The 23,834-nt window shown below is 36.8% G+C and overlaps 2 protein-coding genes across 7 annotated transcripts in view; one reads left to right on the forward strand and one right to left on the reverse strand.

Annotated features, from left to right (window-relative positions):
- Positions 1-1,814: 1,814 nt before the first annotated feature.
- On the reverse strand, positions 1,815-18,038 carry RSRC2 (arginine and serine rich coiled-coil 2). 5 transcript variants are annotated; one of them, XM_043901956.1, is made up of 10 exons: positions 17,882-18,038; positions 13,950-14,106; positions 12,787-12,830; positions 10,166-10,356; positions 9,498-9,701; positions 8,344-8,466; positions 5,908-5,987; positions 4,318-4,547; positions 3,884-3,973; positions 1,815-2,812 (listed from the first exon to the last, which is right to left on the reverse strand). In XM_043901956.1, exons 1-10 carry the CDS (start codon positions 17,885-17,887, stop codon positions 2,633-2,635), a joined length of 1,305 nt encoding a protein of 434 aa, XP_043757891.1. In that variant the 5' UTR covers positions 17,888-18,038; the 3' UTR covers positions 1,815-2,632. The 5 variants fall into 5 exon arrangements, with proteins under 5 accessions (XP_043757891.1, XP_043757890.1, XP_043757894.1 ...); XM_043901955.1 differs by having other exon boundaries at positions 4,318-4,550; XM_043901959.1 differs by having other exon boundaries at positions 10,166-10,378.
- A 170-nt stretch (positions 18,039-18,208) lies between these two features.
- The window catches only part of KNTC1 (kinetochore associated 1), a 73,099-nt gene continuing 67,473 nt past the window's right edge, over positions 18,209-23,834 (forward strand). The window contains exons 1-2 of one of the 2 annotated variants that reach the window (XM_043901961.1): positions 18,209-18,346; positions 20,517-20,695. In XM_043901961.1, the coding sequence (XP_043757896.1) occupies positions 20,567-20,695 (129 nt within the window). In that variant the 5' untranslated portion in view covers positions 18,209-18,346; positions 20,517-20,566. The other variant, XM_043901962.1, reaches the window with a different exon arrangement.

A 23,834-nucleotide genomic window follows, 5' to 3' on the forward strand; every position in this document is an offset into this window, starting at 1 on the left:
TTTGGGACTAAACTCCAGAAAGAGGTCTGAACTAAAGATTAGCATTTGACTGGATCAAATTTTTATGCAAAGTCAATACAAGGATAGGAGAATGAGACTGCATAATGTAGAATGGGAAGTCTGGGACTGAGTACTAGAGGGCTGGGATTAAGAAGGATGAGACAACTGCAGAAATTGATGAATGGCCAGTGGGAGAACTTGGAGAGGGCTCCAGATTAAGTACTTACTCTTAAAATCATCTTTTGGCCTATGAAACGTAACTTGAAATGATAAGTCACACAATTTGTTTCTACCTCTTTCTACCAACCTACTACTTAAAATGGAATTTACATTAAAAAAAAACAAAACTGGGAGTATTTACATTATTTCTAATTTAAATTACAATAACCACCCAAATTGGAACCCTCATCTTTAAATTTACTCTCCAAGTCAACTACCTTTACATAGTTTATCAGACCTTGCCTCAAATAGTGTGGTCTTATCTTCCTGCCTGCCTAGCTACCATGTCTTTACAGAACCTATTGGACAACTTATGTTCCTGTTGCATGCAAAAGTAAAGCCAACATCCATCAGTAAGTACCAGGCTTTGAAAAACCAAGCACAGTAATAGCCAGCAAAAGGGGGAAACAAAGTTTAAGCACATAAGAACTATGGAGTTTATCTTCCTATGAAGTCATTTCCAACCAAGCCAAGCAGTTAACTGTCCCTTGCCTCCAGGACTCCAGTAATTGTTTCCTGAAGTTTAATTATGCTAATTACAATAACCTATATGCCTCCCTCTAAATTTATTGTCCAGGACTGTTGCCCCTGGCTGTATGTGGCTATTATAGTCCAAGTCACTCAGTCGTGTCCTACTCTTTGTGACCCTGTGGACTGTAGCCCACCAGGCTCCTCTGTCAATGGGATTTTCTGGGTAAGAATACTGGAGTGGGTTGCCATTTCCTCCTCCAGAGGATCTTCCCAATCTAAGGATCAAACCCAGGTCTCCTGCACTGCGGGCAGGCTCTTTACCCTTTAGGCTACAAGGGAAGCCCAAAGATAGGTTGTTCTTCACCACTAGACCACCAGGGAAGCCCCTATTCTTTAAATGTAGCTAGGCCCAACTGGGTTAAAATACAAAATATCCACTGGATTTCAAAAATAAACATGAAAATAACAAATTGAAACCTCAATTAAAAGTATGTGTTACCTATTCAGTTATTTAGACATTATATTAAATGAATCAAAATCAGTTCCCTGTTTAAAACTGGCTACAAAAATTCTTAAGAGTGGACTGTTATTCATAATTTATGTCTAGCACCTAAAATACCACAGAAAAGTACAGGAAGTTTAATGTGTGTTCTCCATAACCACATTGCATTACAAGCCCTCAGACATTAACAAAACTGATTTTAGAAAGTACAGCTCAACAGCAAAATGTGAATTTGGGATGACTTCCAAAATGAAAAACCATGGTGTTACTTTCCCCAGAAACTTAACTTTGTCACTGAGGCATGAAGAGGTATCTCTCCCTAAAATTACTGTGCTCTGGGAAAACTAAACATTTATCAGAATGCATTAAGTAGTCTTCCCTCGTTCTACTGTGCTGCTACATTGTGGAGAGGTTTTTCAAAGGACTTTTCCAGGGAAAGCTAAAAATTAGGAATTTGTTTTAATAGAAGTAAATGAAGTACAAGTTCTGTAGTCCCCTCCTTCCACAAATCTATGCCCTAAATTTATTCAATTTAGTGACAGAGTGGTTTTCTCTTTTAGCACTTTAGTCTATGCTAGAGAAGAATTCTAAATGGATAATGAGGAAAGGGCATACAAAGAACTTGTTATAAGGCACTTTATTAAAATAAAAGTGCTTACATCCCTTTAATGTATTAATCTATTTCCTGAATAACATATGGAATATTTAACAAATACTGTACACCAATTCTGTCCCTTTAATAGTAGGAAAACAGTATTATTTTAGTAAGTTTTTTCACTGCTCCCAACTTCCTTTTACATTTTTGCTCACCATGGTACTGCCTATAGCATAGTTGTTCTTAAAAAAAAAAAAAAGAAAAAAAAGAAAAAAAGAAAGGAATTTCCAGCCAGTGTCTAACAGAAATTGCAAAATGCCATAGAAACCATAAAACAAATTCAAATAAGAATTCCAGGTAACTTAAATTAACACCAGTCTTGAGAAAACCAATTTTATTATCATTACCACCCAGCTTATTTGTGCTGGATTATGTACCAAATGGCCAGATCTTCTAAAGAACATCTACATAACATTTCTTTCATGTTTCAAGAGATGAAAATAACTGTACAAGGTTAAGTACAAAAAGTACACAAGACAGTGGACACCAAAAATTCATGTATATTTATCCCACCTGCAGCTTTTATATATTTGAAAAGTAGAATTCATGAACTAAAAAATATTGTCCTTCTATAGTCCTGTCAAGTTTAATGGAAGTGGGTTTAACCTGATTACAACACTAACACCAGTATCACTGATCTGATATTTACAAAAAAATCGTATTTTTCAATAAATTAAAGTCAATGCAACACCCATGCAAGCTAGAATGCTAGCTGTTCGGTGAACAAGGACCTGACATCAGAACCAGAAGTCTATAAAAGTCCCAGATATAAAGGGTGATCTTCTTCAAACTGCGTCCATTCCTCGCATTGATGATGTGAAACCCAAACCCATTCCTCTCTGTGTGTGGGTTTGTGATCTTGCCATTTCATACTGAGCATCTAGATTTCTAAACACTTCTTCCTGCTGTTTCAGTGTCTTGTAACTTTCTTCATCAACAGAGCTACATCCAGCTTCATCTTCACTCTATGCAACAGATACAAAAATATACTATCAAGATGAATTCACCTAGACTAGAAAGTACTTCTCTCACTTAAAAGTCCTGGTAGATCATATTTTTGCAGTATATATTTGACTTCACTTAGCTTCAATTCGTCATTCAAGGCAATGTTCATTCTTGGTACTGGGATAGAAGATGTTAACAAATATCAACTTCATTCAGTGGGAATGAGAAAGAACATGCCAAACTATGTGAATAAATGTCTAGAAGAAAAGTTAAGTAGAAAATGGGGATCGGGTTTAAGTCAAATATTTTTTCAATGAAAAACCAACTCCCTTAGTAATGACCAATATTTGAACATTTGTGGACATTATCAGGTTACTGTACAAAACCTAATACTGTATTTGTCTATCTTTACATTATTCAGCAAAAAAACACAACCTTCTACATCTCCTTTAAAGGAGATGGTCCACTGGTTGGAAAGCTGCCTTCCAACAGTGGACGCAGGTTCCATTCCTTGTCAGGAAACTAAGATCCCACATGCCATGGGGCAATTAAGTCCGTAAAAAAGACCCTGCATGTCACAACTAAGACATGATGCAGCCCAAAATAATATTAAAAAAAAAAAAATTTCTTGAAAAAAAATAAAGAAGGTCTGATGACAGTTAAACCTTAACAAACACTCTATCAACAAATATTTAATCAAATTTAACAATCTCTATTGTCAGCTAGTGATAATGTATTGGTTTAGTGTGTTTTCATTTATGTTTTCTCTATTCTCAAAATTAACCTAGAGAACATAAATGAGAACACACTAGATGTAGAGCAAAGGGAACTATGCTTAATGCTATGTGGCAGCCTAGTGGAAAGGGAAGGGAAGAATGAACACATGTGCATGTATGGCTGAGTTCCTTTGATGCTCATCTGAAACTATCACAACATTCAACCATACTACAATATAAAATAAAGTTAAAATAAAAAAAAAAAAGTACTAGAAAGTATCCAGAGATGGCATATCACTAAAATAACATTTGAGAAACAATGTTACCCTAAAGATATAAATTAACATGAGTTTTAATACAAAGTGTGTAACTCACCTTAATACCCATTAATTTCCTAAATTTGACATTTTGGTCCTTGTTTCCAAAATTCAATTTCTCCCATATTTCAGCAGACTGGGATTTGTCCTGTTAAGAAACAATGAACTTTTAGGATATGTAAAATTTAAATATCTTTTATTAGGATACTAAAATTTTCCATAATACTGCCGAAGTAAAAAAACCATTTATGACATTCTATCAGTGGAGCTGGTAATTGTCTTAATATGAAAACATATAAACTAAGGAACTCTTCCCCTTTAATAAATGTATGGGCACACTGGTTTTCTCTGAAAGTCTGACTTAGATCATGCATTTTTTCCCAGCATTAACAATTGTAGCAAGAAAGAGAAACCCAAACTAAATTATTCCAATCCAAATGAATTTTTCTAACTTAGTAATCAACAACAAAAGAGGGGAATAAGAAAACTTACTCCTTCTTTCTTGCCTTGCCATAGCATTTTCCTTTTTTTCTCTTGTTCAGCAAATTTCATTGGATTCACAGCTGCTGGGTTGTAATAGCTAGGTACAGCTATTCCGGTCTCTGCCAAAGCTTTTGCCTGCAAGGCTGCCATCTGAGCTGCCATAGCTATCTGAGGAGTTACTTGTGTTCCTGACGCCAAGAGGGCAGCAACATTGAGAACAGAACCTCCAGTAGCGGCAGCTGCTAATGAGGAAGTAAGTATGGATTTTAATGAAAACAAGCATCTTAATTTACAGTAACATTATTTATAAGCAAGAGCTACTAAGCTGCAAAAAGGCAGAATATTTTCACCAAATATAAAAAAAATGATTGGAGTGTTACGCTTATAAAGCAATAACATTCTAGCAAACACTCAATGTATTCATCAATAGACATTTCTGTATATAATTCCTTGTATGAACTAAAACTTCATTTTCTTCTCTGAGGATAAAGAGAATTCTGTAAACATGAAAAAGGTGTACAATTTCAATAGAAATGAACTATGGTGACTGTAGCTAAACTTTTAGTAACTTTCATTTGTATGGTTCTTGATAGGTCACAATATGATTTCACTATACCTCATTTGAAACTCATAAGAAACATTTAAAACTATTAAACAGATTGTTGCTGTTTAGTTGCTAAATCATGTCTGACCCTTTGAGACCCTGTGGACTGTAGCCTGCCAAGCTCCTCTGTTCATGGGATCTTCCAGGCAAGAAGACTGGAGTGGGCTGCCATTTCCTTCTCCAGGGGATCTTCTCGACCCAGAGATCAAACCCACATTCCTTTTTTTTCTTGTTTTTCAAACCCACATTTCTTGCACTAGCAGGCGGATTCTTATCACTGAGCCACCTGGGAAACCCAAACAGGTATTACACTCACTTAACAGATACCTGGCCCAAGTCTCATAAAGTATCAGGTCTGGTACTTCCACCTTTCAGATTACATTTCATACAAGCTCTCTTTGATCACCTCTAAATCATCCACAGGCAGTGCTGGTGTCATACATGAAAACTTGGATTCCTTAAGCAGTGATGGCTAACGTGCTGCATGAACAATAGTAGTCACTATTCACTTGTCAAAATTATCTACACTGACCAAATCAGAAATACAGCACAAAGAAAGTTTTATGAGGTAGGAAAATTACACTAAAAATAACATGTTCAGGACCGCCTGGTGTTACAGAGAATAGAAACCTGCCTGCTAATGCATGGGAAATGGGTTCAATTTCTGGTCTAAGGAGGTTCCACGCCCCATGGAGCAACTAAAGCTCATGTACCGCAACTAGTGAGCCTCTGTGCTGCAACTAATAAAGACTGTGCACCTGGAGCATGAGCTCTGTAACAAGGGAGGCCACCACAATAGGAAGCCTGAGCACCACAACTAGAGAAAGCCTGTGTGCAGCAATGAAGACCCAGAGCAACCAAACATGATTGAAAAAAAAACTAAACACACACACACACAACAAACAAAAACAACACGTTCACACGTCAGTAATGATTTTTTTTTTAGTAATGATTTTTAAAATGCCATACATCCATAATAAAGAAGAAAAAGTTACCTGCAGCTATTTCCTGTTGTTTTTGTTTTTCAACCATTTCCTTTTCTCTCTGTTCTTGTAATTTCTTTGCCCTTTCCAACCTATCAAAGACAATTTAATAAAAAATAACAACATAAAGCCAACATTTATCTCTATATGTATACATGTGTAGGCACAAAACACTACACAGAATTTTAAATAAATTTAGTATTTTCCCCAAACTGACATCTGCATGTGAGAAAAAAAGCAATCATTCTTAAGATGGTATCAGTCACAATCCAATGGTATTTCATACTGGTTTTAAACATTTTTAAATTCACTGAATAGCCAACAACTCTAATTGCTTTTATATACAGTTCCCGGAGAATGGTTAAAATGGTTAAGAGATAAAAATTATTCAGTCTTCATCAGTGCTGGTTACAGGAGAAGGATAAAATTAAACCTTGCAAATGTGAGACACTGAAAAAATATATCTGAGTAAATTTTAGGGTATATTCAATAACTTATAGAATTACCTAAAAGCTTCTTACGTGAGGCTGATTGGGAGTAAGGCCAATCAAAACATGCAGATGGTATTTATATTTAAACAGACTTTATTGGTCTCTAAATTACTGAAAATTAAAAAGCCAAAAATTTCTAAAAGGGCAAGCAAACCCTATCTATAATCTAATAAAACAGGGGAAAAACTATTAGAAAATTATTTTTAGGAGATGAAGAAATTAGTAAAGGAATTGGAAACATGTAACACAAACTCATCCCCAAACAAAATAAAAACAAATTCTGGTTCACACTAAATTTACTAATGAATACACATACTAAACAAAATGTGCTGTCAAGTCAGTGCCTGCTATATTACAAATCTTAAGTAACATTATCTTCATAATGAGTTCCTGAAAGAGAAATCCCTTTTCTTCTCTGAAGACTCCTTGATTTACCAATCATAAGTTAAACACTGCCCCCTCCCTCCTTTTAACATGGTATAAAGAGGCAAGGATTGGGGAAAAGTTTTTTGAGGGGGGGAGCAGCGGGCACTATGGGTAAAATACAGTGGTAGAAAACTGGCATTCCCTTTAACAATTACTGAAATTTACATAAAATATTAATCTTGCACACATAAAAGAAAGGCATGTAGTAAAGCCTTGAACTTGTCCTTGGAAACAAAAGTTTCTGATTAGAATTAATGTTAAAATGTAGATTTATAAATACTTAAAAATATTTCAAATGTAGTTTTAAAATTCTGTTATTTAAAAACAAAAAAGGAACAAAAAAAGGTCTACATACTGTAGTTTAACAACAAACGACCATCCTTCAAATTTCAAGGTAGCCAAAGAATAATTTGGTATTCTGAAATTTGTATTGTCATCTGAAAATCACTCAGGAGACTAAGTCAGTTTTAGAGGCTAGTCACAGACTCAACTTTAATAAAATAAAAAAATAAAACAAAAAAAAATTCATGATCAAAGTTATTGGACTATTCTTCATAAATTAGTTCAGATATTGTGGAAAATTATTTCCTAACTCCGTTGATTTTAGTTTCAGGAAGAAAGTGATTGACAACTTTTTGTTTGCATATTTTAAACGGCCATTGCAGGTTTGGAATCAACACCATTCACTAAGGTGAATGGAATGAGGAAGGGGTGAGCTCACACCTTTGCTGCTGCTGTTCAGCTGGAGTTTCTGCCAGGCTGGGTTCGCAGGGCAGCAGCCCATCAGGTTACATTGAGATAACTGTATTTTTGTAACGGAAAAAAAAAATACAAACTCAATTTCATAGAGAAAAAAAAAAATCAAAATCAAAAGATTTTAGTTTTCAGAATATGGGAAAACCTGCAAACAAGGGCTTGTATTTTACTTCTTGCCTCTATTAGGTAGTTCAGTCAACGGTTTTGCAGATTTAGTTATATAGCCCTGTTGTTGTGTGGTCCCACATTAACCCATCTTTGAAACATCAGAAATTTTAAGAATACAATGATCTTTCTATGATATTAGTAGTAAAAATGTTAAGATCAAATAAACTGGTTTATTATTTGCCACTTTCAAAATAAGAAAATTATTGACAGAATTCTACTTATTGTTTCAGAGACTGTTTTCTTAGGAACAAAGAAAATAATGACAAAGCAGTTTTAGAGATAAAATGAAGAGAGTTCTTAGATCAGATTTAGGATTTTTAAAAACATTTCCAATTGCAAACTGAAAATATTTATAAGTCTAGATTGGAGAAAAATGAATGAATTAATCACGGAAGAGAAAAAGAGGAACTGCTGCAGAAGTACCCTTTCCAGAATTAACAAACCACTTACATAGCTCTGTATCACAAAGGTGCCACAAGTAGTCATGGCTACATTTAGTTGTATGAATTCTTCTCTGACTGAAAGCATTCATTTGCCCTACACAATTGAGTATCCATTTCAAGATGAAAAGGAGGAAAAAAAATGCATCAAACAAAAATATACACACCTCCGAGCTAAAGCTTCTTGTGCATCCATTGCTGTGTTTCTGCCTCTAAAAGGAGGTGGACTAGGAGTTCGGCTTAAACTTCTGCTAAATCTTCTTGGTTTTTCAATTCTCTTCTTCCTATCTCTTTAACAAGTCATATTTTACATGTCAGTATGGCCAAGTAATACTTCACTGAGTCAAAATCATGGTTACATAGTTCAAACTGTGTAAGACTAGTTTTCCCTCATTTCACGTAAGCACTCCTTTTTCAGATGACGTTTAGGTTGTTTCCAATTTCTTGCTATTATGCCCAAGTTGCACAAGTTAAAAGACATGTAGGTTAGTTGTGCAGGTCAACATGTGTGCTCCCCTGGTGGCTCTGCAGTCAAGAGGCGACCTGCCAATCAATGTATGAGACACAGGTTTGAGCCCTGGTCAGGAAGGTCCCCTGGAGAAGGAAACGGCAACCCACTCCAGTCCTCTTGCCTGCCAAAATCCCATGGACAGAAGATCTTGGCAGGCTATAGTCCATGGGGTAGCAAAACAGTGGGACACAACTTAGCCACTAAACAAGGTCAGTATGTAGAATAAATTTCTAGTAGTGGCATCAATAGGTTAACTGATCATACAAGTGACAAACCCAAGTTCTTATAATAAGTTTAAGTGCACTTATACCCATATTTCAGCCTTTTATAGGCTGTTTGACTTAAGGAGCAATAAATTAGTAAAGAAGCTTTCCCACTAATTTTATACCAGTACTTGTGAATATAGATATAATACACTATTAGTTCATGGGATCGCAAAGAGTCAAATACAACTGAGTAGCCGAACTGAATACTATTAATAACTGCTTTGTAGAGACTAAACCTATTGTTTGAATACTTATAATGAAATGATCTTTACTGAACATCCAGTTTCAACAAATTAAAGCCTCCTTCCAATCAAGACAAGTTTGAACTAATAAGCGCATCTTCTGAATATCTGAGAAAATAAAACAGTATGGTGGATTGAGCCCATGTACTGACTTTGCTTTCAGATATACCTGGGACCAGTCCTAGCTTTACCATTTAAGAACAGTATGATACTGAACTTCTTGGGCAAATTACTTAACCTCTCTAAGCCTGACCTATCAGACCCTATTCCTATCTGAGTTATTCAAGATAATGAGTACCTACCGACTTCTACTCCTTGTCCTACTCCTGCTTCTACTCCTATGCCTATGTCTTGATCTTGAGCGGGAACGAGATCGGATCCGACGTTTTCTTTCCCTGCTTCTGGATCGTGATTTCTTCCTCTCTCTGCTTCTGGATCTTGACTTCTTCCTATCCCTACTCCTGGATCTTGACTTCTTCCGCTCTCTGCTTCTACTACGATGACGCCTGAAATTAAAGCACACAAAATTTCAGTTATTTAAGAGTTCTGTGTTCAATTATAGACATTATGAATTATCTGCAGCATATGGAGCCAATACTCTTGTGTTGTATAACTGAAGTTTTTTAATGAAATAAGTTACACAAAAAATTGACCTTTGTTCTTATTCGATGATGCTTCCTAGAGAATAATGTGATAATGTAAAAAATGGAATATTTCCTACCCCAATTTAAAATTTAGTTTAGTAGTTAGCAGCAAACAAATCCCACACCAGCAATGTAAGAGGACTGTTATATGGGCAAACTATATATAGTTTTCAGCAATATTTTTTTTTTCACTGTAAAAGACAAATCAAAAAGTTAAAAATTCCAAATTTTCTAACCAAGATTTTGTTGTGTTGCTCTGTTAATGTAGACTTTTTCTGTAATTTAGAAGTTTTGTAGAAGGCATTAACTTAGGAAAAACTACTTACCTTTCACGAGACCTAGACCTTGAGTGACTTCTGCCTCTTGATGATTTTCTTTCTTTGCGTTTGTGTCTGTCCTCACCATTTTCAGATGAATTTAGCCGCTCTCTTCCTTTATCAGAAGAATGCTCTTTGTCATTATGTTCCTCAGACTTGTGTTTCTTAGACGACTTATCTTTGGATTCATGTCTTCTTGCCTGTTTTAAGAAGAAGTTGGTTCTTTCAGGAAAATAGTGCAACAAAGAGAGTTAGTATGGGTATCAGAAGCAAAAAAGTTGTGATGCAACATTAGTAACCTTAGGAGTGTGTGGCAAATTTTAAAAAAAGATCTAGTTTCACATCACCCAAATGTTGCAAATATATACTACTAATTTTACCTTTTCCTTATACAACCCCCAAACGCAGTTTCTACCCCAAAATATTTTCAATATCACAATTAAAACAATGACTTTCAATGTTAAAATAATATAAACCATTATTTCAGAAAAACAGAAATCCCTGTTGTTTCTTTTATCTAAAAGGGAAGTACACATGTATCAAAATTTTTTCAAATTTCCAACAAACCTTTTAGAGAAACAGACCACATATATATACACACACACAACACAACTTCTAAATCCAGAGTACATAATAAGTTAACAATAATGAAGATAAGGACACAGAAATGCAGCAGAAAATGCATTTCCAATTAGGTAATTAAGTTAAATTAATCTAAGTATTAATATTTTCTGCAATTTCAAATTACTTTACGCAGAGTTAAGTGTCCTTTTTATATAGCTATACTGCCACATCCTTTCTTAAAGACGGCTCTTGATTTTTCTCCCAATGTCTACACTGTGAAGCAATCACTTTTCATCTTGCAATATCCCAACAGGCTTGGAGTTCTATTACATTTCATGTACCTAGGGTAGAAAATGGCAACCATATCTTTTAATTTTTATGAAATCAAACTAGGTATAACACAATAATCCCTATACCATTATATAATACATACTTCCCCCATATTCTGAAGAATTGTAAAAACTGAGGCTTTTGCTTTCACAACATATGCATTCAGAGACTGAGCTAACTCAATTGTATGATCAAATCTCCATCCTACACTCACTGAATTACAAAGTGTTAAATGTTAGATTTCCCCACATTAGGATTTGTCAGATCCATCCTATAGCTAAAGTTACAATTCTGGATGTTTCAGAATCAAAATTTTAAAGCTAGAAGGAAACTCAGATCCTCTAATTCCCATTACTTTACATACGACTAAGACCCGAAGTCACAAAGCTACGTTATTAGGAGAGTTGAAACCAGACCCCATATTTGATGCCCAGACTACAAGAGGACAGTTAGCTCATAGTTTCCAAACTAGACCTTAGCATATTTCCTCCAAGATTAACTTTTCTTAAAAACAAAAAACTTGGTCAAACATTTTGGAACATGCATGATGATACATCTGAAAAGGGTGATAGCATAAAACTCATTATTTTGCAGAAAACTAAGAGACCTGGAGACACAGCTAAAGTTTAGTTTCAATGCCAGTTCTCTGTATGAGCTTATAAAACACTATTTTCTTGATTTTGCCATATGGCGGCAAAGTGGAAAAGCTTTAAGTGGTTAAGCTTGCAAAAGTTTTAGAGTTTATTTTAAACCAGTTTTCCAAACATAACATTACTATTATTTTAAAAAGAAAAAAACCATTTAAAACCCTTAACTGATTTAAGATATACTTAAGGGAAATAGGAGTTTGAATGACTAATAGTTACCTTATCATGAAGTAGGCTTATTATTTTGCTATCTGAGTCTGCAGCGTCTTCAGTTCAGTCTCTTCGCGCATTAGCACGCTGAGTATGATTTATTATAGAAATGTTATCATGTGAGCTAAACAAAATAGTCATTTTCACAAAAACTCTCCTAAATTAAAAATTTAACAGAGCTTCCATTAGGGGAAGAGGTGAAGTCCCTGCCCATATTTGTTTAAGGAGTCCCTTGCCCAGCCCCCATGAGACTCTCCTCCCTTTTGGCTTCTACTTCCGCTCTTCCTTTGTTGGCTCATTCCTTGTCTTCTCAGGTAGGCAAGTTAACTCTTCTGCAATACAGCTGCTGTCTTAATCCTCAACTTTTGCTGTCACTGCCACCTTTCCAGCTGTCCCTCACTGACGCTTTTATTTCAAAATTCAGTATTATTAGGGAACTAGTTTACTAATGAAAAGGACTCTTGTTACCTTCCACAAAGAAAAAGCAGCCCATAGATATTTAGAGTACTGCTACTTAAGAATGATTGCTATTTTAAAATCCTGAACAGTCGTAAGGCATAAGGAGACTCGGGACCTCAGATTAATGGAAGCTCTGTGCAACAGGCCTAAAAAACCAATTATATTCTTCATATGAAATTTTTATGGTGAATATTTTCACAACATAACACATTAATAGTTTCTGAATGAACTTTTCATATAAACAACTATCTTCTTGAAAAAATGATGAATCCAAATCATGCTTATTTTATAACTCAATTAAACCTTTTAAATTTCAAGTTTTGGTACTTACCTTGACAATATCATATATTCACACAAACATTTCTACCAAATACTTTACAAGTATTTTAAAGTGCCTATTCACTACAAAGTGTTAATTACCTCTTTGCTTCTGCTCCGGCTCCTGTGTTTTCTTCCTTCATTATCTGTGAACACACAAGAAGTCGCTATAAATGAACGTATAAAGACATCTCAAACATAAATTTCAAAACTCACACAAAGAACATTTCTGTCCACTTGCCTAACTCAAGAATTTATTAAATATTTACTAGTCAAGTAAAGCCTCTAAAGTCTATTTTTTATGACAGGGGTGGGATTATCCTACATCATGTATTTGAAACAAACGAAGCAATCTGAGTAAACCAGAATATAATCAAGTAAGTAAGCAAAATAAGTTCCACAAAAAGACCATGTTCTATGACACATGACCAAACAAACTTTCAGGTGGCCACAGATTCTTAGTATTTTACAAAACATTCTGTCCAGTCCATCTTGTTTCCTATTATGCAGCAAACTTATAAAGAAGTCAAAAGGATGCTACAGTTCAGAAAAATTCCTTTAAAAAGTAGTGATGATACTGCACAGTTTCCAATATATAGATAAAAATCACACTTAAGCCATTTTGTAGATGATTATCTGCAGGTACAAAAGATAAATAACTAGACCTCAGGTCTTAAAACTTTCATTAAACTCATTTCTACTCTACTTCTCATTTAAGTACCTCATTAAGTATTTACTCATTAGCAATACAGGATGCTTTCTATGCCACATCACTCTCGTTTAAAAAAAAAAAAGTTAACAAAGAGCATTTCAAAACACAACTCTTGCTTTCAGAAATATTCTAACATTAAGTTAAAAAGAAAATCAAGGTTAAAAGTGTTCTTGTAAAAAAAAAAAAAAAAGTGTTCTTGTAACTTGTGTCAAAGATGTTAAATAAATTCAGAATACACCACTGCCGAGACTACATCTTTCAAAATATTGTTTTGCCTGTGTTAAAAGGACAAAACTTAAACCTCTAGGGCTAATATTTCTGTGACACAAGTTTAAGCATACAGTTTGACAAATTATGAAACTTCTGTATGCATTAGGACATTTGTAGTTCTCATAACTGAAAAATTCTCCACCAAATTACCAATGCACTTTTCACTATTCATTTCTCAATTTGAAGAACACACATATTAACAGTATCAGTAAACTAAAATCTTTTACATTTCCACATGGATTATACAAATGCTGGTAGTGGTATCATTTCTAGCAATTCTTACCTGACTTTCGTTTTCTTTCTCTTGACCTTGACCGTGATCTTGAATAATGATGTTTTGAGGCTCTAGGAGAAACAGATACATCGGACTGTTCTTTTTTCTTATCTGTATCTGGGGATGTTTTTTCTGGGGCTAGTCCATCTCGTTCTGCGTCACTAGCCTACAAGTTCAAAGAAAAATCTTCGTAAATTCTTAATTGCTTTTAAATGTTTTCAATTTCTTAAAAGAGAGGGGGAGGAAAGACACTTATCCTTGGGTTTTACACAACTAAAAAAAGAAAATCAAGTAACAGAACAGCTGATTTCCAAGTGGCTAAATATGCTTTGTACTTGCTCAGTAAGTCTGAGTAAACTAAAATGACTTAACCCAATACCAAACAGACGTATGTAACTTGGTAAATTTTTTTAATCATTGTTTTTACATCTTTCAAAACAAGGAAGGGGAAAATAAGGGTCCAAGCATTTCCAATAAGTATTTAAGCAGAGAAGAGAGTCCATTTTAGATCTCTGAGTTCATTTAGTTGCCTTTACTACATGGGCATACCTTAAAAAGGCATTTTAAATGAGCTGTGAAAGGTTAGAAAGACTGAGGACTGTGAAATCTCAAAAAGCAGAATGCTTCTAGAATATTATACAAGAAAAAAAAAAGAAAATTAACTTACCTATCTGAGAACCCAATCTTAATTTCATTAACCCTCTTTAATGAAAGCACCTTGGCACAGCGCTTCTCCAAGTCTGCCTCTCCTCACATATGCTCTGGGCTATGGAAACATTGTTTCTGCTTTAAAGCTTTTTATAAGTTACACAATATAAACTTTAAAATTTGAAAGGAACAGTCAAGTGTACCCTGGCTCCGAAAGGCCTGATTTACCTGAGAGAGTAGGGTCCTTCATTTAATTATCAACTCTTTGTTTTCCCGTTTACAAAAGGGAACTTTTTTCCTAAAAAAAGGAAACTTCCTGTGCCTAGATCATGACATAGTCCTCGGCACAGAAATCAACCAATAAATGAAGAAACGAATTCCAGTTACTAGTTTTCCATTAAAAAAATGTATTTCTGTAAGAAATTGATTTAAGTAAGTCACAGGAGAAACTAGAACCTTAATGTTCTCGAGTCAGATACTGATAAAAGGCAGGGAAAGCAGTTTCAGTATATGTGGAAGGTGGTGACCCATCTGCCCAGAGAAGGAATAGGAAAGAGTCAATATGCTAATATGCCTGAGAAGCTAATTATTTAGGGCATGAATTGGCAAAGTATGGCCCCTAAGAATGACTTTTACATTTTTAAAAGGGCTGTTAAAACAAGCAAGCAAGAAATGTGACAAGAGACTGTATGTTGTATGTGATCCACAATGCCTCAAACATTTATCAACTTGCTCTTTACAGAAACAAATTTGGATTGGATAAATGGTGAATTACCACACATTTTCAGAAGCAATAATCACATGATAATGAACTACTTCTCTTAGGAAAATTAGTCCAGAAAACAAACAGCAAGTAAACTAAATGGACAGTAATTTAACAAGTGAAGTTTGAGAGGCTGCATTATTTCACCAACTATTTTCTGAGGGTCATATACGCACCCAACTCACTCGATGCCGGACACTTCGGGAATAAACTAATAAATTTAAAGGGAGGGATTTACAGACTGGGTTAGGATGAAAGACATATTATGTGTTAAGCGTCTAACAATATTATCAAAAAACAAGTGGAAGCATATAACTACTGGGGAGGCTCATTCGAGCATACTTGTTTCTTTATGTATGGGTCGTATCTGGAGTCCGAAAACTTTTGTGCAGAAAGGCTCTCATCCCTTAGAATCAGACTCAACTTTCAATCCACAGATGGGATTCAGCAATATTATCTGACTCACCAAAGAAGGTACTCTTATCTCCTGTCTACTATTAATATATGATACTCTTATCAAACAAAAGAGAATTCTGATAATAACACGAACACTGGTTATTTTCTTTTCTTCTTGTCCTCATCACTATTCTTAAGGATTGTTTCTAACAGGTTTATGATGTGCGATGTGCTGGTCAAGTTACACTGAATATAAAATAAAGCAATAGAAAAACTTAAGGCACTGCTATCTCTTCTCTCAGTGCACGCCACTTTTCTGTCCAACTGAGACAGCATACCTGAAACCACCGGCACATCTCATTCACTTCTACAGATAATCATGACTAGTTAAAAATCTTTCCATGGAAATGCCAGCATCTAGCCCAGGTCCTAAGTTTTCAGTCAATGGTTTATTTAACTACATGCTTAATATTAAGGAAGTCCAGCAATAGGGAAGCCAAATGTCCTTGACTTAAAGGAAGGCACTCTGTAATATGGGGTAATAACATATCAAACAGCCATTTTCATCTGTAAAATATATACTACAAGACGCCAACAAAAACCATCCCATCACTAAACAGATGAATAATAAGTGGCCACTTAGACCACCCTAAGCTTTTATGTCCTTTAGGATATTTTACAGTAGTTAAGATTTCAATTTAGTAAGTACCTGTATGTAAATCTCCATATGCTAACCGCAAAAATGCCCTTCACTCTAGCATTTACTCTTTTAGAAAAACATCATGTTTTTTTTAAATTTACATCTTCTTTAAAACCTCAATGACGCTCAAGACACAATATAGGAATCTTTTCCCAGTGCCAAGAGAAGCACACTGGACTTAACACCAGGCTACATCTCCAGGGGATCGTGTCTTTCTATGGAACAAGGCACTGAAGAAACAAATGTTTTTTAAATATCTGAGCTCAGGTAAAACAATATTCTTCCAAGTCACTATTTAAACAAAAGAAAACACTAAATCGATTCTTTGCACAAATACCAAATAGTCTGCCGACTGTGTGAAAGTGGTTCTAAACCAGTTACCAAAAAACCCAGTTCTAAATCAAATGGACTAGGAAAGGGGCAACAGGGAGGGGCAGATTAAAGATTTCTAACGCCAGATACTCCAAAGATTAGGCTGAGTAAACTACCAGTTTTTCAATATGTTTAATAATCCTATTCATTTTCGAAAGCGAGAAAACAACTTTTTAATCAGTGGAAGAGGATACAAAATGTTTGCATTTTTCTTTTAACCGGGTAAAGTAAAACGAAATATTCCCACAATAATGCGATCCATCTGGATTGGGCATCTTATATCCAAAGTAGGCTTATTTTACATTAGAGGTAATTGAAAAATTGCATTTTCATTTAAAATTAAACGGGCCAATGAAGGACTCAATTTTAAAATAACAACGCCAATGATAGTGCTTGATTATGTTTCTCAAAGACTTCAAAACGGAGCATCATCAGTCCGAATTCGCAGTTTCAAAGTCTTCTAATTAAAACGAATTTCTACTCCCTTCCAGAAACTCGTTCCCTAGCTGCTTACTAAGGAATAAACTAAGGTTTGCGCAGACGCAACACTAATTGAAAATTTGCGATTAGATTGTCTCATTGAGCGCAGGCAAAATAATCGCTCCTAGACTGCTCTCTTTTCGCGTTCGATCCCTTACAGGCACCGCCTTTCTGACCCAATACTTTTTCAGAGACGACCCCTGATCCCTTTTCTCTTTTCCCCAGCCCTCTCCCACTGCGAACATAAATGCCCAAGCCTCAACGAAATTCAATATAACCCACTAACTAGTGAGTAAGCTAAACTGCAGTCAGTCCTGTGGGTCAAAAGGAACAAAAAACTGGGAAAGAGACAGGAAAGTTCTGGAAAAAAAAAAAGACACTCCCTGCTGCTCCCCACCCCCAACAACAGCGCCTTATTTCCCCCTCCCTACAGCAGCCAGCCATGATGGCGGGCGCAGAAGAAGGCCAAGGCGCCATTTTGTCCACACACAAGCGCGGACAACAGCCCTGGAAGTCGCTCATCCCTTCTTTGGAGAGTAACAGAAAAATATCCATGATTTTAAACTCAAATTTGGCACCCACCGCCATAGTCTAGATTCTTGGCCGCAACGGCGGCGCCTCCACTTGCCGCTTTCCACAGTACCGGCCGCTTCGACGCTTCGCCACAGACTGAATAGCTCGCGCAAGAGACCCGGATGGCACAAAGGGGGAAAAGGCCCGGCGCACAGCACAGCTTGCTGGGAGGAAAAGGGGTGGGGATAAGAGTTTCTGTAGCAACGCGGTTAGACGGTGATTGGTTGTTCTTTTGAAGGAGCGCGTAAGGCGGGGAGAGGGCGGGGCCAAGGACGTACCACAGAATGCTCAGCATGGATTTCAGAACTGGTGGAATTTAGGGTGGGGCGACTTCCTATTTCGCTTCTAGAGCAGTCTTGGCCTCCTTTAGTCGCCGTAGAAGGGGTTGGGCTTGGTGTTCTCCCGCCAATTTAAACCTGTGGCAAAAACCCTTAAGACTTTAGGAGCGGTTGTGGGAGCCCGGATGCGGGGGAGGTAAATTTGAGTGTTCTTTAATTTCTTCAGTTGCAGGTGAGGAGAGGGAGCCACGCTACTATAGGAGCTGGGGGGGGGGGGGGGGGGGGGGGGAGCAGGGGAGGGTGGTTTTAGGTCGAAACAGGAGAAACCTTAGCTCAGTTGGGGTGTTTTCCCCTTGAGACCCCGGCGGGAGAGTGGTTGGAGTTGTTTTTTTCTGGTCCGTGTGTAGCTGAGAGCGCTTAAGCAAGGAGGCCTATTTGAAACTTTCGTTTAATTCGCTAATGTGTTCACTTAGCACCCAGAGTAATCTCAAACTTAATCACATCACGTCACTGGCCTACTTAGTATTTTTTCCGCCCTAGCACTGAGGATGAAAGCCAATCTTGTAATCAAGGATTCATTGGTTCCACCGGTTGGTTTAGCCCCCGCAATTTCCCATTCTTCATATGGCCCTACAGCAACCCCAAACTCATTCCACACTCTGCATCTTTGATATTCGGCCAGCATCTTTGTACCCCCTGAGCCTTGCATAGTTGCCTTGTCTTGTTATTCGGATCTCAGCTCAGTTGTCATCTCTTTCCCCTCCCAGATTTTTCTTATGCGCCACCCCCAACCCCCCCCCCCCCCATTCACTTGAGCATTATTTGTAGTTGTGCATTTACTTATTTTTTCGTAGGGAGGCAGTATAACAGTTAATAACTGGCATGAATTTGAATCTTATCTAGCGACATCGTTAACTCATTTTAGGTGACCGTGGCCATTTACTTAGTCCCCGACTCATGCTTCTCAGCTGTAAAATAGGTTGTTGTGCATATTAAATGAGTAATACATTCAAACTATCTTGCCTAGTCAATAGCGCATTTATTTTTGTCCGTCTTTCCTATGGGGTATGAATTTCATAATGACAAAGACCTTTTCTGTCCTCTTCACAGATGTATTCCCAGCTCCTAGAACAGTGCCTGAAACATAGTAGGCATTCAGTAAACGTTTGTCAAATGAACGTGGCATACCTGGGAGGCTGATAATATTTCTCTGTTCTTGCAGATGTGGGACTTTGAAACTCAGTAGAAGTATTTACCTCAGCCTGTCTTAATCTCCTCCCAATTTCTGCCCAAACAGCCACTAGAATTATTGTCTATTCTAACATGCCTTGTTTCCGGGCCCTTGCTTATACTCCTAGTAAGAGCTCTTCCAATAGTTAAAAAGCACCTGTAACCTTAAATACTAGCTCAAATGTTACCTTCTTCCACCAATACAGTAGTGGATTAGCTGCACTTAAAAGGGAGCACTTGCCATGAAACCAAGCATTGTTTCATGAACGTTTGAAACTGGTAGTGACGTTTCTGGCTATGTACAACTGTATTCCTATTTTATAGAAGAGAATTGAGGAACAGAAAGGTTAAATTACTTGCTCGACCACAACAGGTTAATAAATGTAAAGTAGCCCTAAGTCAAAAATCATTTCTTTCCTGTACTATTACCGTCAAAGATTTAAAAAAATATCTCTGAGCAGTTACCAAAACAACTGAAACTATTTGGTTATTTTCCCCTCCAGTCTTGATTCAAGCATTGCTTTTCATTTTAGTGTTCCATGCCCGGGAGACCCAGTGAAATGAGTTATTTAAGTCCTTGCTGATGAAATAGTTAAGTGACTCCTAAGGTTACAAACACACTCTTTGGTCCAGTCAGAAGCCTAATCGTTTTTTTTCCACCTCTCCTTAACATTTTCATTTATGGTGTAACAGTCCTGGAAACATGAGTGGACATGGTTTTTTAAGTTCGTCTGGAACCTTAACCAACCTAAGGTATCCCAGACGATATGCATTCAGAAACTTCACTGTTTTTCGCTATTCTGGTTAAAGATTTTTTTTTCAAATGAAAGCTTGTTATAATTTCACCTAGGTATACAAAATACTAGAAACTCTAGGACACATTGGTAAGATTGAAATTGTTTGCCTGTGTCCCTAAACCAGTATGTTCTTCTCTAGTGATAGTCATAGTTCTAGTTCCATTTATCTTATTGATCCAAAGTGTCTAGTGACTGCAGAAATAACAGAGAAGTCCCTGTTTATTGATGTGTATGTGTGTGTATATATATATACATACATATATATGTATTTAATAAAGCCTTTTTATTTCCCAAGGAGCTGGAGGCTATGCAACAATGTAATTTGGTCTGATTTTACAGTTGTCATAGGGAAGGCAGTGATTCCTGAACAGGAAAACAATCTCAGAAACATGTGGAATGACATTGAGCTGCTAACAAATGATGACACAGGAAGTGGGAACCTAAGTGTTGGTTCAAGAGAAGAACACGGAACCGCTTTATATCAAGTAGATTTACTAGCAAAGATCTCCTCTGAAAAGGTAATGGTTATGTCGCTGTTTTCATTCACAAAATTTTTACTGTGTTTAGTAAGACTAGTAGCCATGTGGTGGTTGTTTTATAAATGAGTATAGTCCTTTCTCAGGGATTCCAAGTTTAGTGTCAAATTACTGAAAATTTCCATCTGAATTCCCCATACATCATTTTAAGGTCAATATTCCAAACCTAAACTTTTCATAGCTCCTCTTGGCATTTTAGAAATACAGATGTATGCAAAAATGATACAAAGAATATCTACCACCAGCTTAGGAAGTAAAACATTACCTAGAATTGAAGCAAGCCCCTGGCATCCCTCCCTGGTCCCAAGCTCTTCTCATACTCCTACCACTGAGGTTGAGATTGTCCAATCCTTTCCATGAATTTCTCTCTATATTTTAACTTTCTTCTTTTAATAACTACTCCACCATTCTCACACCAGGCTTGAAACCTTATTCTCTGCCTTCTATGGAAAGTATTGCTATTCGTTTTTTATCTTTGATTTTCTTTCTCAGTAATTTGCTTTTGATAAAATTTTGGTGATCATGGTAAACAAAGGTTTCTTTTAGAGAAAGTACAAATGATCTTCTGTCCCAGTATTATAGCCCAGGATTCCTCTGCTTCTCGTAGTAAGTTAATGTAATGTTTTAATTAGCTGATTAAGGAAAAAAGTTTTAAAAGGAGGAAAGACCAGACAAGATTTGTAGTTTTTAGAGCTAGAAAGGGAGGGCCTGAATCTCTGGCAACATTGTTCATCAAAAGTCTCAAAATGTAGGCTTTTGACTTTTTCTTCAAAGGAGCATTAAAGACATTAGCTGATACAGGTTTTCAAAAAATCATTCTTTATGCAGCTTGTGTCCTCTTGTCAGCCTGTACTGCTTTATGGCATTTGTAAATCACAAATTTATATGGAATTTATAAATATTATGAATAATACAAATAAATTTTAGTCCTTGGTATTTATTTCTAAAAGGCAAGAGTAAAAAATACTGTAGGTTCTATAATGAGAAAATGGTATTTCTTTATTTTTTATTATTACCAGCAGCCTTAAAAGATGGAAGTGGCCCAGGCCTCTCTTGATCTCTGAGGGCTACTGTTGAAAAAGGATAGTATGTATTGACCTTTGAGTTCAGTTAAGAACTAAAATTTCATCAGTTGTTAGCTTGGGGCATTACTTGTAGCAAATGCTGTGTTCACAACCCATGCTTGCATTTGGTAACTCTTTTTAGGATTTTTCCTTAAAGTTAGACAGGACACAGCAATAAAAGATACCTAAACTGTGCAAGTCAGTGTGTGCCAAATACCAAATGAATGGTACAGACAGTACATGTAGTAGGAGTTCAGAGAATGGAGTTGGGTTGGGACAATCTAAGGAGCGTTTCATAAACTAGCATCTGATTTGGGCCTTCAGAAAAAGAAGGGGAAATGAAAGCACAACTTAACCAAAATATGTGGAATGCAGCCAAATCGGTTCTTAGAGGGAAACTGCATGCATATATTAGAAAAGAAGAAAAATCTAAAGTCAATAATCTTAAGTTTCCAGTTAAGAAACTAGAAAAAGAAAATGGACTTTCCTTGTGGTCCAGTGGTTAAGACTTTATGCTCCCAATGCAGCAGGCACAGGTTCGATCCCTGGTGAGGAATTAAAATCCTGTTGCATGGTGCGGCAAAAAAAAAAAAAAAATGTCTCAAGGTTCGCAATCCAGACAGAGAAAACAGCCTGGGTTAGAACCCTGGGAGGTGTAGCACAGTTTCTTCTTTGGTGTAACTTTTCAGTTTGAAGAGGTTAAGAGTATAAGAGGAATCAGAATGTAGTTTTCAAGAATTACACCTGCAGGAGGTGGCCACTGAAACAGAAATAACATGAACGGATTTAACGAGCATATGCTACAGGCTAGGTTCCCTTCCAAGCCCTGTGCTGTTGTGCAGCAGCTCAGTCGTCTCCGACACTTTGCAGCCCCATGGACTGCAGCATGCCAGGCTTCCCTGTCCTTCACTGTCTCCCCGAGTTTGCTCAGACTCGTGTCCATTGAGTCAGTGATGTCATACAACCATTTCATCCTCTGTCACCTGCTTCTCCTCTCCTTGAGCTTTCCCAGCATCAGGATCTAAGCCCTTTATATGAATTAATTCATGACTCCAAACCAGCCAGTGTTGTAGGCATTATTATTATTGTTTCTGGTTTACTAGAGAGTTGAGGCATTTGCCTGAGATGACTCAGGTAGTAAGTGACAGCATTCTCAACCACTGAGCTGTCCAACTGCTTTAAGGTACATATGTGTGGGAAGCTCTAATCAACAGAAGCTGCAAACTGGAGACTCATATTTGTCTTACAGTGTTTTTTAAAATGTTGACTGAGCTGCCAGTATTTAAAATTTAGAATATTTCACATAAAGATGCAGATTTTCTTGGTAAATTGGAAGCTGTGGCCATGCCAGGGTCTCATTTCCATGGGGCTTTCATTTTGCTGACTCTAGTTTCTGTAGGGCCTTGTGTCCTTCATTTCACAGTACACCACAGCCCCCCTCCCTGTTGTAGCCCAGACACTGAGACTTTATGCCAATATTGGTTTATTCATTTATGTTAACACCTGCTGGTTTCTCCAAGTGTAAGGTCGACCCTTAGGAAACAAAGGCTTGTACTTGGGAATTGTTTGCCCTGTACTACGGAAGATAGAGGAGCCTGGCGTGCTGCAGCCCACAGGGTCGCAAAGACTTGGACATGACTTTAAGACTGAGCAACAACAACAGAAGCAACCCTGGACTATTTCCCTGTTTCAGGTTCTGATGGGATTCAAGATATATCATAGAAAGAAAAGCTTGGTGCTTCCCTGATGGTCCAGTGGCTAAGACTCTACGTTCCCAATGCAGTTCAATCCCTGGTCAGGGAACTAAATCCTATATGCTGCAACTCAGAGTTCGCATGCTACAACTAAAGACCCTGCATGCCACAAAAAGATCTAGGATCCTGTGTGCCACAACTAAGACATGGTGCAGCCAAATAAATAAATAAACATTAAAAAAAAAAAAGGAAAGCTTGACTAAGCAGTTATATGGGCTCAAGAAAAGAGGCCTGTCAAGTGAAGTTTTAAACTTGGTTGTTTAGGACTGTGATGACATTGTTGATAACTGTTGTTAAACGTGT

Source organism: Cervus elaphus, chromosome 5 (genome assembly GCF_910594005.1).
Source record: "Cervus elaphus chromosome 5, mCerEla1.1, whole genome shotgun sequence".
Lineage (NCBI taxonomy): Eukaryota > Metazoa > Chordata > Mammalia > Artiodactyla > Cervidae > Cervus > Cervus elaphus.

Bases quoted from the DNA above. Each gene is read 5' to 3' on its own strand.
- RSRC2 (XM_043901955.1), bottom strand. The intron at 5,988-8,343 runs GTGTGTATATTT...TGTCTTTGATAG, and splicing joins CAAGAAGCTTTAGCTCGGAG to GTTGGAAAGGGCAAAGAAAT. The intron at 3,974-4,317 runs GTAAGTTTTCTT...GTTTCTTAACAG, and splicing joins GGCAAGGCAAGAAAGAAGGA to GACAAATCCCAGTCTGCTGA.